The sequence below is a fragment of the Lathyrus oleraceus genome, chromosome 1 (genome assembly GCF_024323335.1).
Source record: "Lathyrus oleraceus cultivar Zhongwan6 chromosome 1, CAAS_Psat_ZW6_1.0, whole genome shotgun sequence".
Lineage (NCBI taxonomy): Eukaryota > Viridiplantae > Streptophyta > Magnoliopsida > Fabales > Fabaceae > Lathyrus > Lathyrus oleraceus.
In genome coordinates this window covers 371,473,945-371,489,858 of record NC_066579.1, presented here as the reverse complement: position 1 = coordinate 371,489,858, position 15,914 = coordinate 371,473,945, and the positions used below count along the sequence as shown (strand labels likewise).

At 34.5% G+C, this 15,914-nt stretch overlaps 1 protein-coding gene across 2 annotated transcripts; it reads right to left on the bottom strand.

Moving 5' to 3' along the window:
- Positions 1–210: 210 nt before the first annotated feature.
- Positions 211–13,406, bottom strand: LOC127137313 (villin-4). Of its 2 annotated transcripts, none has more exons than XM_051063792.1 (24): positions 12,952–13,406; positions 10,742–10,854; positions 10,483–10,582; positions 9,608–9,676; positions 9,257–9,493; positions 8,946–9,123; positions 8,731–8,863; positions 7,166–7,328; positions 6,882–7,029; positions 6,662–6,762; positions 6,080–6,235; positions 5,420–5,488; positions 5,250–5,318; positions 5,031–5,168; positions 4,775–4,903; positions 4,159–4,306; positions 4,032–4,042; positions 2,740–2,880; positions 2,393–2,518; positions 2,248–2,313; positions 1,375–1,705; positions 1,036–1,238; positions 726–884; positions 211–651 (listed from the first exon to the last, which is right to left on the bottom strand). In XM_051063792.1, exons 2-23 carry the CDS (start codon positions 10,795–10,797, stop codon positions 771–773), a joined length of 2,886 nt encoding a protein of 961 aa, XP_050919749.1. In that variant the 5' UTR covers positions 10,798–10,854; positions 12,952–13,406; the 3' UTR covers positions 211–651; positions 726–770. The 2 variants fall into 2 exon arrangements, with proteins under 2 accessions (XP_050919749.1, XP_050919743.1); XM_051063786.1 differs by having other exon boundaries at positions 211–631.
- Between the last annotated feature and the right edge of the window lie 2,508 nt (positions 13,407–15,914).

Below are 15,914 nucleotides of genomic sequence, written 5' to 3'. Positions count from 1 at the left end.
AGAATTAAGCAGAATGGACTTGTAAGACTAACGGAGATGTTTTAAGAGACTGAAGTGGACTAAAAAGGACTAAAAGATGAATTAAACCTTTTGAAAAATATGAGAAAATTTGTTATCCTCTAAATATTCGGTGGCCTTAAATGTTTTACAAGGACACACAGCAGAGTTTCTGGCCGACTCTTTTGCTCCTTTCAATGGCGTGCTTGAAAATTGCAGAGAACAAAGAACCACACTTTATTTCCAAAACAAATATTAATCTGACTGGTTTTTACACTACTATACACACTTTGTCCTCAATATAAATACAACCTAGACCGCATTTGCAACCCCAATTGCTTGACCAAAACAATTTTAAAAATTAAATTAACAAATAAAATTAAATGAAACCCAAAAGAATTTTTCTTTTTTTTTTCAAAAACCAAGCTCACAAACAACCTTTTGCCCTATAAATTTAATGCCACGCAGCTAACTCAACAAAGACAATCCTAAACATTCAAACCACTGAAAAGAGAACGAGAGAAGTGGAAAATCTCTAGTTTCTCTTGATGAAAAGTTTCCCAGGAGCAGTCGCAGCTATGCTAAAAAAATTTACTGATGCTGTCCCTTTCACTTCCACACGTTCAGTTCCTTACTGCAAAACAGAGAATCTCCCTGCTTAGAAAAAAGTAGTTATAAAATGGTCAAGGAAGAATAATATAAACTTTTCTGATGAAAGTTTCTTCTACCTGAACCTAAACTGCCGGGAGCTGACAGAAGGATAAGTTAAAGAATCAGAATAACTGAATAGCCATTTTGAGTTTGTTTTGCTTCCATTTGGGCAACTTGTAAAAAGCATCCTTGGACATCCCAAATTTCTCTTTGAACTCCGCAGAGGATAGATAAGTCTGATTGCATCAAGTTCAAACAAATCAACATTAAATGAACAGTAGCCTAATTATAAGCTGCATTTCAAAAGAATGCCCCCAGAAAAAAGAACAAAAATATGAAAAGGAAGTAGTAATGGTGATATTATAGGTAGACTATAGTTCACTTTACCTCTCTTTTAGTTACATCAATGTCCGGCACAGGATCTATAGATGTTATTTTAAGGCGTTCATATGGGTAAATCAGGAGACCTTCCTCGTCTTCAGCTTCACCTTCTTTCACATCTTCCTCTATGGTAAGAGATTCCACTCTGCCACTCACAGAGTTCTCCTTGTCATTTTTCTCAGGGTTTGATTTAGGGGTGACTGGACTCACTTCACATTGTAACAACCCAGAACAGAAAGCACGTTGCGACAAAGTGAATTATATTACTCAAAGCAAAAGTAATACTCAAAAGAGGGAGGCGAAAGGGAGGGGAGTTGGTGTGCAATTATTTTATCAAATGTTTACCTTTAACTGCCCGAGGTATCATACTTTCTCGTGCAGAAGGTGGTTGTTCAAAACTAGAAGTAAGTGCAGCTATGGCTTTAGATTTTGATGCTAGTATTGCAGAATCTGGTGTCGTAGATTTTGGATACAGCTTTCTAATTACTGGAGGTGGAGTTGAAAGATTCCTAGCATTGGCGCTCTCGAAAGTAGCAGCTAGTGCGTTAAAGGCTGGAGACCTGCCCCTCACACGAACCCGGTCAGGGCTAACAGACATGCTACGGGAGGAACGCTGGGATTTATCTGGCACACTACTAGACCTTCCTCCGTATGAAGTTGTTCGCCGTTTGGGTTTCTGATAATGTATACAAGGCATTTCAACAACAAAACAGATTAAATGCAAATGCGAAGAAAATATATCTAGACAGGAAAAGCAGAGAAAATTAAAAGATGGAGTGAATTATATCAGTTCTATATGAAGGTTCATCAGCAAACAAGAGCACATTTTTGGATCCAATAGTTATACAAATTTTGTATTCGCTAGAATAACTTCTAGACTATTGTCACAGGTTTTCGAAACTTGGGTCTGACACTAATTTCGAAGGTTTGGACAAACAAAATAAGATTAACCAATATTTAATTGTAAAAAAGTATTTATTTCCATGATATAAATTATTTTCAGTCTTAGATTTTTCAAGGCCTTCATTACATGGTTTGGACAAACAAAATAAGATTAACCAATATTTATTTGTAGAAAAGTATTTATTTCCATGATATAAATTATTCAGTCTTAGATTTTTCAAGGCCTTCATTACATGTCACACTTCAGTATTTTGTCTATTTAAATATGCAAAGGGATCATTTCATTAGTGATTGTAAGAAAATGAAATGCCTTACAGCCACTGGTGCAGTACCCCCATTTTTTACTATTTTAAGCTTCCTTTGAAATGAGTTCCCCAACATCTGCAAAGTTAAAAAAGGTCTTGTCAATAGCAGGATGTTAAAATGTCACATGATTATGCCATTATGTTGATAAACTTACTGCAGACTTTGCTGACTCCCAGTTAAAAAAGCGAGTGAAAAACGGTGGCTCACTCCCTTCCATGACAACATATATTGGAGCCACGCGTGATATTTTTTCCAGCAGAAAATCATGCTCAAGAAATTTCTGTTCAATTTACAATAGTGAGTTAACAAAACCACAGCCAAACCTAGAACCTAATAGATGTTAAATTCAAAAAGTAAAAGACATGAAAATGATTGTTATAAATCCCATTGTTTCGTAATAACGCAGGGATGTTAGAGGACTCATAAGCATTAAATTAACTGAAGATATCAGAGACTTCGAAAGAATCCACTAACTTATGCTGGTAGCAAAACCAGTTTTACCTCACCAATTGTTAGTGCCTGCATTCTACTTTTGGTGTCAACCTCCTGACCAACCCAGACAAATATATCTGAGTAACAATCCAAGATGAAAATGTCTTCTGTCATTAAATCATCCTGGGAGAAGTTGTATATCTCCGTCACCTGAGAAAATCGCTCCAGATTAATGCTTTGAAACAGAAATAAATACATGTATTCACATTGTCAAAAGCAGTGCAACACACAAGACTGAGTAAATTCACCCTTAAAATTTTGTAAATGTTCCCTTAGTAAACTGAGGTATCCACAGCACATTGGTCAGACTTATCTGTCTGCATTTTTCACCGAAAGTAAGTCTTTAAAAGAAGCTATGGTGGCCATCACCACCTCTCGGTGAATAATCGTGCACCCACATGTTAGATAATATCTAATCAGGTTATCTTATTTTGGTCTTATGTGTTACAAGATTAGCCATAAGTTTCATTTTGAATAACATTTGCTGTCAGTTTCAGTAATTTTTATAAAAGAAACTATTGAGTAATCTTATTATGTAATCACATACTGAATACCATTATAAATAGGGGTCATCCTCTGAGTCTACTATCAATATCATTTTATAAACAGGAGTCATCCTGTTAGGAAACTGTATTTCATCCTTGTTTCATAGCTTACCATGACCATTTATTATGTTTTACTAACAGTATCAGATTGAGCAAACTCGCTTTTTTTCAATCTTACTAATCATATATCATTATTATGTAATCACATACTGAATACCATTATAAATAGGGGTCATCCTCTGAGTCTACTATCAATATCATTTTATAAACAGGAGTCATCCTGTTAGGAAACTGTATTTCATCCTTGTTTCATAGCTTACCATGACCATTTATTATGTTTTACTAACAGTATCAGATTGAGCAAACTCGCTTTTTTTCAATCTTACTAATCATATAATGCAGATAATGTGTTGTTTTAGGAAACATGTTTCATAGCTTAACATTAAACATTTATTATGTTTTTTACCAGCAGTATCAGATTGAGCAAACTCCCTTCTGTTTCAATCTAATTTATCACATATCACTAGTGCTTAAAATATATTACATCATTTTTTTACCAGCAGTATAAGATTGAGCAAACTCGCTTCTGTTTCAATCTTATTTATCACATGCCACTAGTGCTTAGAATATATTACATCATTAAATTTTTCTTTATAACAAGCAACTTAACACACATTCATTATACGGTTGCATTTCCATAAGTTCCAAAATAAAGAATATTGCTACCAGATATAATAGATTAGTGGGTGTACTCACCTTTAACTTTCCTGCTCGTTGTTCAATTGGGCGGCAGAAGAAAACCATCAGAAGAAAGTTAGTTGTTTGCCTTCAAGGGGGAAGGGGGGTCTGTAAATATCCAGGAAACAAGAAAATCATCCCTTACCTTTTGAGAAGTTGCAACAAAATAGGTGAGGATCACTTTCAGCCTCCCTACTAATCTTTTGACTGGGATATTCTGATTTTCCTCCCAACAAATCCAAAAACTGTTCAGATTCTGTACCTTCCCTTTGTGGTTTTGATTGTAAATTTGGCTGCAGAAATTTGGCAAGCATGTGAAAACGAGATAGTCGGAGAAACCTGAGTAAGCAAATATAACAATATACTGGATAGAAATCTCTTTGGACATTTGAAGTTTAAAAACTTGAAATCGATGTCTTCCTACACATTAATTTTGCATCGATGGATCAATTAATATTATTAGTTTTCTTCTTTTCATATCAGTGTACTTTGCTGGCGGAGTAACAGGGACTGTCAGACATGCCCCTGAATAGCATCAAACCTAAAACCCGGATGACAACAGAGGCAATTCTAGTGTTGTTAGCTATGATAAAAAATAATAACCATATATTTAACCATTTTAACCCTGGAAGTATATAAAACATCACCCACGTCTATCTGCTTGTCCAACACAATCATTTGACGTAAAAACAAAAGCTAACATCTTGGTGTTTGCTTAAACCCATTAAAATAAATCGCTATATCTTAAACACACATCATACCTTTATCAAATCCAGCATCCTCTCTACAAGTTCCTGGTCTTCTGCACTTGTATTGCTTCCAGACCAAGTAAAGACAGCAGGCCCATTATGAAGTATGTAGCAATAAGAGGAATTCAAGGAAGAAGCAACCTGGTTGACCCCCATGAAAATAAAAATTGATTACATAAACAGAGTCTGTAAATTCAGAAAGGTGTGTTGCCCAACACAACATAAGTGGATAAACAAATGACCACTACAAAAAGGAATTGGGGCATACAGGTTCAACTTGTATAGCTTGCATATTATCTGGTCCAGAGCCCTGGATGCGGAATAATGCAACACCATCCTCACTGTATGTCTCATCTGGAATTTCCTTTTCTGCAATGTAAGTCTTGTATGCATCACCAAGCCCACCCTGATTAAAATGAATAGGAAAAAGTTACATGGCCAGTAATAGATGGTGTGCGAGCTTCCACAATATTAGGACCACACAAACCTTAAAAACTATGAAGGTTTGTAGGATAGAATGAAATTGAATTGGTTCATTGCCTTCATAAATACGAGCCTGCAGTCAATTAAAAATGCTTATTACCAGTTAAGAGATAAGAAATAAGCATAAATAATATTTTAACAAAGGGCCAAAAACATAATTTCCTGAAATATTACCTGGGAAGCCAGAAACTTCATTGACTCAACCATTTTACTAGCCAGTGAATTAGCTGAAGCTCTTTCTTCCTATTTTCAATTGAAATCTTGTGATCAATACAGGCAATAGATTAACAGTGCTCCGAACACAAATTTATGGAAAGACTGAAATATTTTCTGCCATGCATTTACTTAACACTTTCTGGCCCCAGAGAAGTTGCTAGTGCGAGTATAGTGTAATATGTAAGCATACAATTGGCTAATGTTAAAAAAATCTCTAGTTTTTTATGCATATGGGTTTTTTTTTAATAGGTCACAGTCAACACCAACTCGTAAAATTTTAGGCAGTTTACATCTCTAATGGTTCCTAGAGTTTAAAAACTATAAACCCCTGTAGATTTAAAAACTATTTTGATAGAACTCCTGAGTCCAGTATTTCGATGTCCTTATGATGACTCAATCTGGAAAAAAAATTAAGTAAACAACAGAGAGCCAATTATAGTTTTCAAGCTATAGGAACCTATTTATGAATTCACAACCAAAACTTAAAAGGACCAACAGATTATTACAACTACTAATATTTCTCAGCTACAGCTGAACATTTTGCTTTCAGACTATTTCTCTATTTTAATATTCAAGACACGTCTGACTAGAAGTAAAATTGAACTCAAAATCTTTCACCTCAACACTGTTCTTTCCTATCCACGTTCCAATAAGACAATCGTCCTTATCTTCTCCAGGATATGAATATTGAAAGATGAAGCAATCTCCACTATAAAATTTTGATTGATCAGAAGCTGGGAGAAGAATCTTTTCCTGACCGTTCACGCGCCAAACCTGTACAGTTAGAGTAAGACTGCTGTTAACTACAGAAATAAAAGAGAAATGTTGAGATTGAACAGCACTGAACCACCAAATATCTTCTGAATTATCATGGAATACTAGTTATCAAGTTTTTCATCTTGTGCTAAAATTCAAATTTTTTATTTAGAAGATTGGAATTGACAAGGATCAAACTCTAGTCGTCAGCTTAATGATAGAAAACACCTTAGATGTACTACAAGACTACGTATTCTGCTTCTCACTCTGGTGGCCGTCATCAGGATGGGAGATAGTAGGAGATCAACAAGGGTTCTAAATGATTTTCTAATCAGAATAAATCAATTACGTAGGACATAAAACCAACAAGAAAAATGACGAAAGTGAAACCGAATTGCATCAGAAGTCTTGGTCTTGATGGATGATTTGCAACTAGCGGAATACCTGCAAATGTCCAGTGCAGTCAATGTAAGGTTGAGGTTCTTCTTTTACTGCATCAGCCTTCAACAGACCCTTGACATTTACTCCTTGACGTTTCAGAAGTGCTACAAAATACAAAGTCGCAAATAAGAGAAAAAATTGAGGTGACATAATGACTATTCAAAAATGTAATGTTCAAAAATGTAATCAGGTTATGATAAAAGCCACAATATCAATCACTTGCCTGCTACCTTGCCACGTCCATCTTCTGATACAGTTACATCAGGGGTCTGAGGCCAAGAATCAAACTTGGACTTAAACAGTACTGTTTCAAATCCTTCAATTACTCGAATTATTTGGGGTTTAAGTTGATCAATGCCACTGACTAACTCCTGTTATTTGCTCCACAGCAAATTACTAGTAGTTAGAACATGAAGTATAAATAAAACTTTATTTTGAAAAGGTAGTGGTAAGTGTATTTAAACTTAAAGCCAAATGCTAAGGGATGCAAGGGAAAGTATGTATTACATCAGCAACTCCGCTTGCACTTTTTCTGTCATCAAGAGAGGTGTTTCTTCCCATCCAGACAAACATTTCCAACCCACAATCCAGAATAAAACATTTATTTGTGTCTAGAAACTCCCTTTTGAAAGAATCGGCCTCAACCGGTTCGGCTTGTCCGTTTTCAACACTGCAAAAACGATAATTTATGATAACTAAGCATTACGAAATCCAACATTTTAATACAACAAACGAATTTCATCAATTATTGTCAAAATAATTTATTTGCTTTTGAAATTTACAGTATGATATACTAATAAAACTTTAGGCTAAAAGGATAATTAATTTGTAACAGTTTCACATATATAAACATCATAAGTTTGGAAGCTAGAGGGGAATTAAAACAATGGTAAACTATAGTTTACACCCATCAACTTTAGACATTGTACGGATAAATATTACAATAACAACCAAGCCTTATCCCACTAAGTGAGGTTGGCTACACGGATCAAATTACGCCATAATGTTCTATCAAAGACCATGTTTCTATCCAATTCGTTAATCTCAATATCTTTCTTAAGAGTTTCGCTTATAGTTTTTCTATGTTTTCTTCTACCTCTAGTTGTTTGACTCATCTTCATTTGATCTACTATGTTTACAACAGAATCTACATGTCTTCTCTCTGCATGCTCAAACCACCTAAGTCTACTTTCCATCATCTTTTCTACTATAGGTGTTACCCTAACACTATCTAATATTGTCATTTCTAATTTTATCTCGTCTAGTTTTGTCAACATCCTACGCAACATCCTCAACTCTGCAAATGAATATTAAAAAGAAAAGATATGCAAATGACCTCCCAAACACAAACTATGTAAAACCCTTAATCAGGCAAACCATTAAAAAAATTGGAAATCATAAAATGTGGGACTTGTACATAACACCAAACAGGATTTAACATCAAATAATATCATATAAACTGAAAACTAACCAGACTTTTCCTTTTAACTGTTCATTTCCATTTTTTCCCCTTAAGTATTGCATTAATTGAGTAGGAAATAACACTTAAATGCATCAGTAAATAGGGCTAATCAAATAGTGGATAGTTAAATAGTTATAGAGATAAAAGCAGACCAAAGAAAATTATATACCAAATTATTTAGATTTAGAGGTAAATGATACATCATCTTTAGACTTATTTCAAGAAAGTATTATGACATCATTTAATCCATGTAGCCAACCCTACCTAATAGGAAAAGATTTGGTTTATATGGTAAAACATGTTCTAACAGTACCACCAGCATGTCACACTTCTGCTAATCTTAAAACAGTTTAACTGACGCAATGTTTGTTATTTGTGTTTTACACATAAAAGTATGAAGCTGCATAGGAGTGTCATTTTCACCTTGTAAAACCCCAATATCTAATACACACACAATCCAAAATTAAAGGGTGAAAGAAGAAGATTGCATACATATAAACATTAATATATTTCATTGAAACATCAGTGCACTAAGAAAGAACGGAATACATTGGTAGCGCAACTAGAAACAAAAAAAAATGCAAGAGGGAAGACCGGAATAACATTATACCAAAGCAGTTTTGGAGGGTGAGAATCAGCAGACTTGTCATCATCACTGGCTGCTTTTCGTGGAAGAGGAGCAAATCCGCCAAAGAAACCCCAGAACTCCCCAGTTTCAGGATCAGCCATTAACTTTCCATCCTCTGCTTGGAAGTTCAAGAAGACATTCAAATCATAAAAATCAGTAATCACCTTTCGAACTTCAAAATATACCCGTAGACTTACCAATGGCAGCTATCTCGCACTTTCCCTCGTGGTAGGTATCTTTGATATACTGTACAACTTCCAAAGCTTTAGCCCTTTCTTGAATAGATGAATTGGAACCATTAAATTGGAAGATTTTTGACTCAGTGTCAAGAACAAAAATATCGTCATGGTTGAGTGAAGATCGAGCAAAAGGAACCTATAACAAAAAATAGTGGCTACTCAGCAAGCAGAAAATTATATTTCTGTATGTGTTTACCTGTCTGATCCAGTGTGATCAATGACATACAATACTCAAACCTCAATGGCAGACGAAAATATGTCAAACTTGCCTCTTTGACATGCACAACATGTTTCCCTCTGCATACAAACAACCGTGTCTTATGTTTTTCAGCCTCAGCATGTTTAAAACCAGAAGCAACTCCACCTTCTAGAGGTATAATACACGGTTTGAAATAAGACAGGAACTTTTCAGTTTCATGGCCCTGTACTTCCCGATACTGAACAGCGCGTCCTCCAAGAGCTGCATCCAGCTCAACAGTCTTGATGGCTGCCACACCAGCTTCATCCTATTTTAAAATTACAATCATTATAACTAATGTCAAAACTAATCACGGGGAAAATAAATTTATAAAAACATAGAAATATATCACCAAGGTTATACTGAAAATACTAATCTTTACCTGACTAGTGTCTTTACCAATCCAGTAATGGATGTCATGACGCAGAGCTCCACTTTTTGATGCGGTTGTCTATGCAAAAAAAAAAGGATTGGAAATGAAATGTATTCATACTAGAAAAACCCAGGGGTCGTGTATGATGCAGTATGCACAAGCAGCATAATAAAAAGAAAAAACTACCAGGTTAGTAGTTATGGCCAAAAGTCAAAAAGAAGCCAGAAAATAATGTGAATCTTGCCAAAACAAGTACTACTGATGAATATATGAGACTTGTTTCAAACACCTCATAAACTATCTTTATATGCAAGGGGAATTAAAGCTCATGGGAAGAAGCCAATAATGTTATGTGGATAAATTCATGCTCACATATGATTTTGAAAAATAATATACAATGTAAATAAATACATCATTCTTTTAACCTCAAGAGTCAAGACACATTTTTGTACCAAACCTGATAAATGTATAGAGATTTCATGATGAATGTTTCCTTAGAAAAATGAACAGATCTAAGAAGAAGATAATGTCCTATAGCTAAACTAGTGTTCATATATGACCAAGAGAGGATAGTATGTTTGGCAAATACAGTTTATCATCAATTTAAACCAAGGATGCACTCTGTAACAAACTGAAAAATGTACAGAAGTTACATAATGAATGTTTGCCAAAGAAAAATGAAGACGTGAAATCAATTTCAGAAGTCATTACATACCAATGTTGTTATTTTATCATTCTGAGAACATCAAATGTTTCAAAGATACAAAGTCCATGCAAAACAATAATAAAAAAGAAAATAAAGCTTCATGAAAAAGCAGATATCAATTTGAGGCTAGCATTGTAGGAAACTAAAACTGAATAACCACTTGGAAAATATGGCTTACCTTTAAGATCACATAAGAATCCCCGGTGAAAAATTTGCCATAAGAGGACTTTGGGACAGATATTGGATTAAAATTCTCAATACGCCATATATCAAGTCCACTATTTACGGTTAAGGAGAATAATGCATAAGATCAAAGCATGAAATTAATTTACACATTGAATAGAACCAGGTGAAGGAGAAACTTAGAAAAAACCTTGTAAATATTGAAAATCTGAAAAATAGTAAACAGTACAACATGTTAATTAGATGCAGGATACGCCTTTTGTCCAGCTCCCTGGAAAGCTGGATCCACATCTCTCATGGAAACTGCCATAATATTATTCTACTATTTGGTCCTTCACACCCTAGCTTATATATAGCAAATAATATCCTGAAAGGGAACCATAAATAATATAATGAATTGATAGAAAATCAATATCAAAGTTTACCTAAACTGCCAAAATAGAAGGTGAAATGCAAATGCTTCCACCAACAGTTTCAATCAACAAATTCTGGTTCAGAAGTAACTTTAATTAAAAACAGAGAAGACACTATCAGATGGCATAGATTATACGTAAAGTTGGCATCATTAATCAATCCTTAGACAAATTCTTCTGACAAACGTAATGTAAAATACAAAATGAAGTAGAGAACAGCAAAGTTGTCATTAGGCTACAAAAAATGAGTTTGTGTTCTTTGAGATACAGTAAAGTTTACTACTAACTGAAAACCTTCCCAGTAATGTTCATCATGGACGCTTTTATAACCTTTTCTATTTTCACCACTAGAGATATACCCTCGTGTAGTATTAGGAATTCCAAATATACTAAGAGCTCAATTACCTATATTGATGTTCCTCAAGTTAGGGCAAATGTATCAATAGTTGCAACCGAGAACAAGAATACATTTCTAAGCATGTCATTATCAGAATATCAGCTACTACAGACTCACTAATTGCTGTCCAAAAACATTGAATACACAAATAGGCATAGCTTGCATTTCGAGTAAGCAATCATGACACAAACCTTCTCATTGAAGTTGGTTGGATTAAAAAAAAACATGAACAAAGAAGCCAAAAAGAAAATTGCATCTTTTGTCAACATGTCTGTTCAGCATACCTACTTAGGGCTAAATATTTTTGGTAGCCACCACTGTATGATACTAGTACATAGAAAGCAAGCAGACACACACACACACACACACACTTGCATTTGCATCCAACAAAGTCCTTTCACTGCCTTGAGCAGAATGTCACTTATGCAAGTAGAGCTGCTATTAGAAAAGAAGCCTGATAATATCAATAGTTATACTATTCTAGAAAATAGGCGGGTTTGGGTAATCAGCTTATGAGTACTTACTCACTGAGCTATTATAGGGATTAGGAAGCTTAACTAATCACTTCTCATAAGTTATTTTGTTTCCCATAGGCAGTGTTATCAGATAGCGGCACCATGGCCGATATATATATATATATATATATATGGAGGTTTTTGGGCTCTCCGCAATGATAAATATCGGCCGATATTGCGGGTTTTTCCGCTATAACAGCGCCGCAAAGCCACTGGTATGGTGATATTTTGGCTCTCCGCCATGGATTGCCATCCACCATCGACAACACTGCTCATAGGTTCCCTCCACGCAGAAGGCAATCCTATTTGAGCTGTCTTGGGTACTAAATTAGATCTTCCAACCGGTATTCGAACATAAGTTTGCCTTGTTGTGGGAGTCTAGCCCCTTCGGCTAGACGCAAGGGGCTGTTGGTCACTTACTCATAAGTTATTATGAGGTAATTATTGAAGCTAAAAATAGCTAAGGAACATATCATAAGTTAATTTTGTTAATTACATTTAAACACTAATATAAATATTTACATCACAAGTAAAATAACCTTTTTCAAATTAGAGTTAATATTAACCCTTCAATCTTACATATATGATAGAGAGTAGATTTAAGTAAAAACCAATATTGACCACTATCCAACAAACACCGGAAAAATCTGCGCAATTGTTGCAAACAAAATAAAAGAAAGCCGAAGTCACGAGAATCCTTATTGTAATAACACGCCCCAACGCATATACACATGCAATAAAACACTCAAATATTCAACAGAAATGCCAATTTGCAAATACATCATCATCGAACAATACAATGAAGCTAATCAAATCATACACCTAAGCAACTGACACGTACGCACGCAGTCTACACAATATCAATACACATCACATGATCTCGAAAACTCAATAAACATAACAATCATTTTCCATTTTCCAAAATCCCAAACATCAACATCTAATTTTTTTCAACAAAAAATAAATTAAAAAGAAACTAATTAATTAAACCAGTCCTTTAAATTTCAACACAAAAATGCAATTTCGATTCAGGTCAACAAAATTCAATCAGGAACCAGATCGAAATTCAAGCTAAATCTACCTAGCTTCAGTAAGAAAAAAAGTAGAAAAAAAACGATTAAATTATCTTCAATTCATACCTGGAAATGAAGCAGTTATCGATTATGTATTTATCGGAATCAGCACCAATAAACAAACCAGAAAAATCGAGAAACGAAGAACAACGCAAACGCAAGTACTACACAACCTCGAGTTGAAGAAAAAAAACTGAAATCAAAACTTGAAAGTATAAATAAATAAATAAAGTTGAGGAATCGAAGTGAATAGATAGGTAGTAGCAAGTAGCAGATCCAATCAGAGAAACGAAAATTGGCGAAAATCGGAGGTGCGGAAAATGGAAGGAAAAAGAAGAAAGAGAAAAGTGAGAGAGAAAAAGAAAGTAGTGAGTGAAGAAGAAAGAAGAATTTTAGAGAGAGAAGAAAAAAAGGAATATTAAGGGGAGAGAATAGAATAGAAAAAAAGTTGAAGTGAGAGAGAAAGAGAGGGAAGAATGATGAAATGCCAGGCGTGCTTATCACTAACGGCAACAAAACTTCTTCCTTCCGTCCAACCCCACGCTACACCTCATATATGAACTGTAAAACTGTTTTTCTATATTTTCTTTTTCAACTCTCTTTATTAATTATTAAAATAAATCTTTTAATGTTTATTTTCTAATCTATTAGTACTTGCTAATTAGCAATTACTGTCCTAAAGTTATTAATTACAAAAACTTATTGAAAATATATTTTGAAAATACAAGTTAAACTGCTATTTTATTCAAACTTTATATTAAATTCTTTAAAAATATTTATTAGTATTCTCCTACTCTTAATGTGTTCGAATAAGATAATTAAATTTTTAATCGTTTGATCCGTGGTATTCGATTTTCTCGTTCATTTACAAAAAGTTTTATAAAATAATATTAATTTGTGTGTCTTTGAGGCACAAGTTAAAAGATAAATATAATAAAAAAAATTGAAAATTACGTGTTAAATTTAATAATACATTCGTTCTTTTATATAAGATATAACCCGTTTTTTTATTCATTGAATAACTAATGTATTTGGTTGATTTATAAACTAGATACATTGATTATTCAGTAAATCGAAAAAATGAGTTATCTTTTATATAAAGGAACAGATGTAGTACAACTTTATAATTAATTATTTTATTTTATTTTTTCAATACAAATTTTTTATTTGTGGATTTTTAACATATCCTACAAATAAAAATGAGTTTGTTTAATTAGTGGTCGGGAATTTCTTAATGCGTTATGTGTTACTTAGGTATCATGTGAAAATATTAAAATGCTTTCAGATTTTTGAGATACATCTCCGGACACACCAAGTTCTGAGTAAACGTTAAAAAATTTCGGAGATGCATCTCTGGAAGGCATTGGAGCATAAATCGCGGCAGAACCCTTCTTATTCCTCATTTTCAAAAAAACTCAAAAATCTCTCAAATTTTTTTCCATCACCAAGTCCAAAATCAAACAACTAAACTCTAAGGATCTTCAATCAACATCAGAAAAAACATCAACTACTGAAGCAAAGTGAAAAATTGTAAGTTTTTGATGTTTTGATAAGTTTTTGGATTTTTTTTAGTTTCTGTGTAAATGAGTAGAAAATGATGATTTAGGTATCAAATGAGTAGAAAATGCAAGAATGTTAGTTTATACATGTTGTAAAACACATTTGTTTGTTGAAAATCACGATCAAAATGTTTATTTTGAGGTTTGTATTTCTGTATTGCCTCCATTGATGAACTGAAGAGTTGCATAAAATTCCGGAGATGCATCTCGGAAATTTTCAACGTTTGATTTCATATTACCCGGAGATGCATCTCCGATATTTTTCAATGTTTGGGTTCATATTACCCGGAGATGCATCTCCGTAAAATAGTTGTTTGTTTTTACTGGCTTCCTTGTTTGTAGTGTTGTTTGTTTGCACTAATTGTCGGTCTACTTTAACTTTCAGACATTATGGTTGATATACATGATAGACTGAGGCACTAGAGGATTGTACAACATGCATCAATGCAGCGGGAGAAGAGTCGGGTTTCGAAGGCTTTTGTTCCCTTTGGCTATGCAGAGGCATCTGCTTCTGGGGTTCATGTTTCTCCTCATGCTTTTTCATCTTCTTCTTCACGTAAAATACGAGTTTCACCTACTGACACATCACTCCCTCCATCCTTCCGCATGCACCAGGTTTCACTTATTTAGACGCTAGAGGTACCCGAGTCACCGGTGATACCTCATACTTCTGATGTCGTTGATTCAATGCCATTTCTGGTTGGTGCTTTTGAGTCAGTGTCACCTCCTGCTTGTAATGCTGCTGAGTCAGTGTCACCTCCAAATGGTGAGGTTATTGAGGATGTTGAGCCATAGCCATTTGGAGAAGGCCCTGTAGAGTTGTCACGACTTCCTTTATACCAAGACCATACTATCAAACATATCTGAGACAGATAGGTATCATTAGTTGGATTAAATCTTTTAATTTATGTTTATTAATGTATTACAAGTTTCTTACATTATTTTTTATTTTCTGCAAGACCATGATCCGCTGAAAATTATTAACCACGAGCGAAAGATTATTGGCTTGCCTCAAGCGAATGAGGAGTGGTTTTAGGTAGCTTTGTCCCTATCTGGGATGAAAGACTTATACATGATCGGTTATATTATGGTCAACCACGGGATGCTTAATGCATTCATGGAGAGATGGCACACCGAGACCTCGTCATTTCATCTCTCGCTTAGTGAGATGTCTATCATAGCCGATGATGTGTCGTGTTTACTGCATCTTCCGATTAGGAGAAAACTTCTAGATCACTAGAGGATTACCAAAGACGAGTCACTCGAGTTAATAGTAAACTATTTGGGAGTTGATCCAGAGGTTGCGTTGTTAGAGATGACCAGAACTATATGGGCTCATGCTAGGTTTGAATTTCTGAAAAAGTATATGCGAATGGGCTTCAGAGAGCTGAGGATGCTATAGGTGATGACGAGCAGGTGGGGCTGCATAGAGCTTATGTTATGAGAGCATACCTACTATATTTGGTTGGC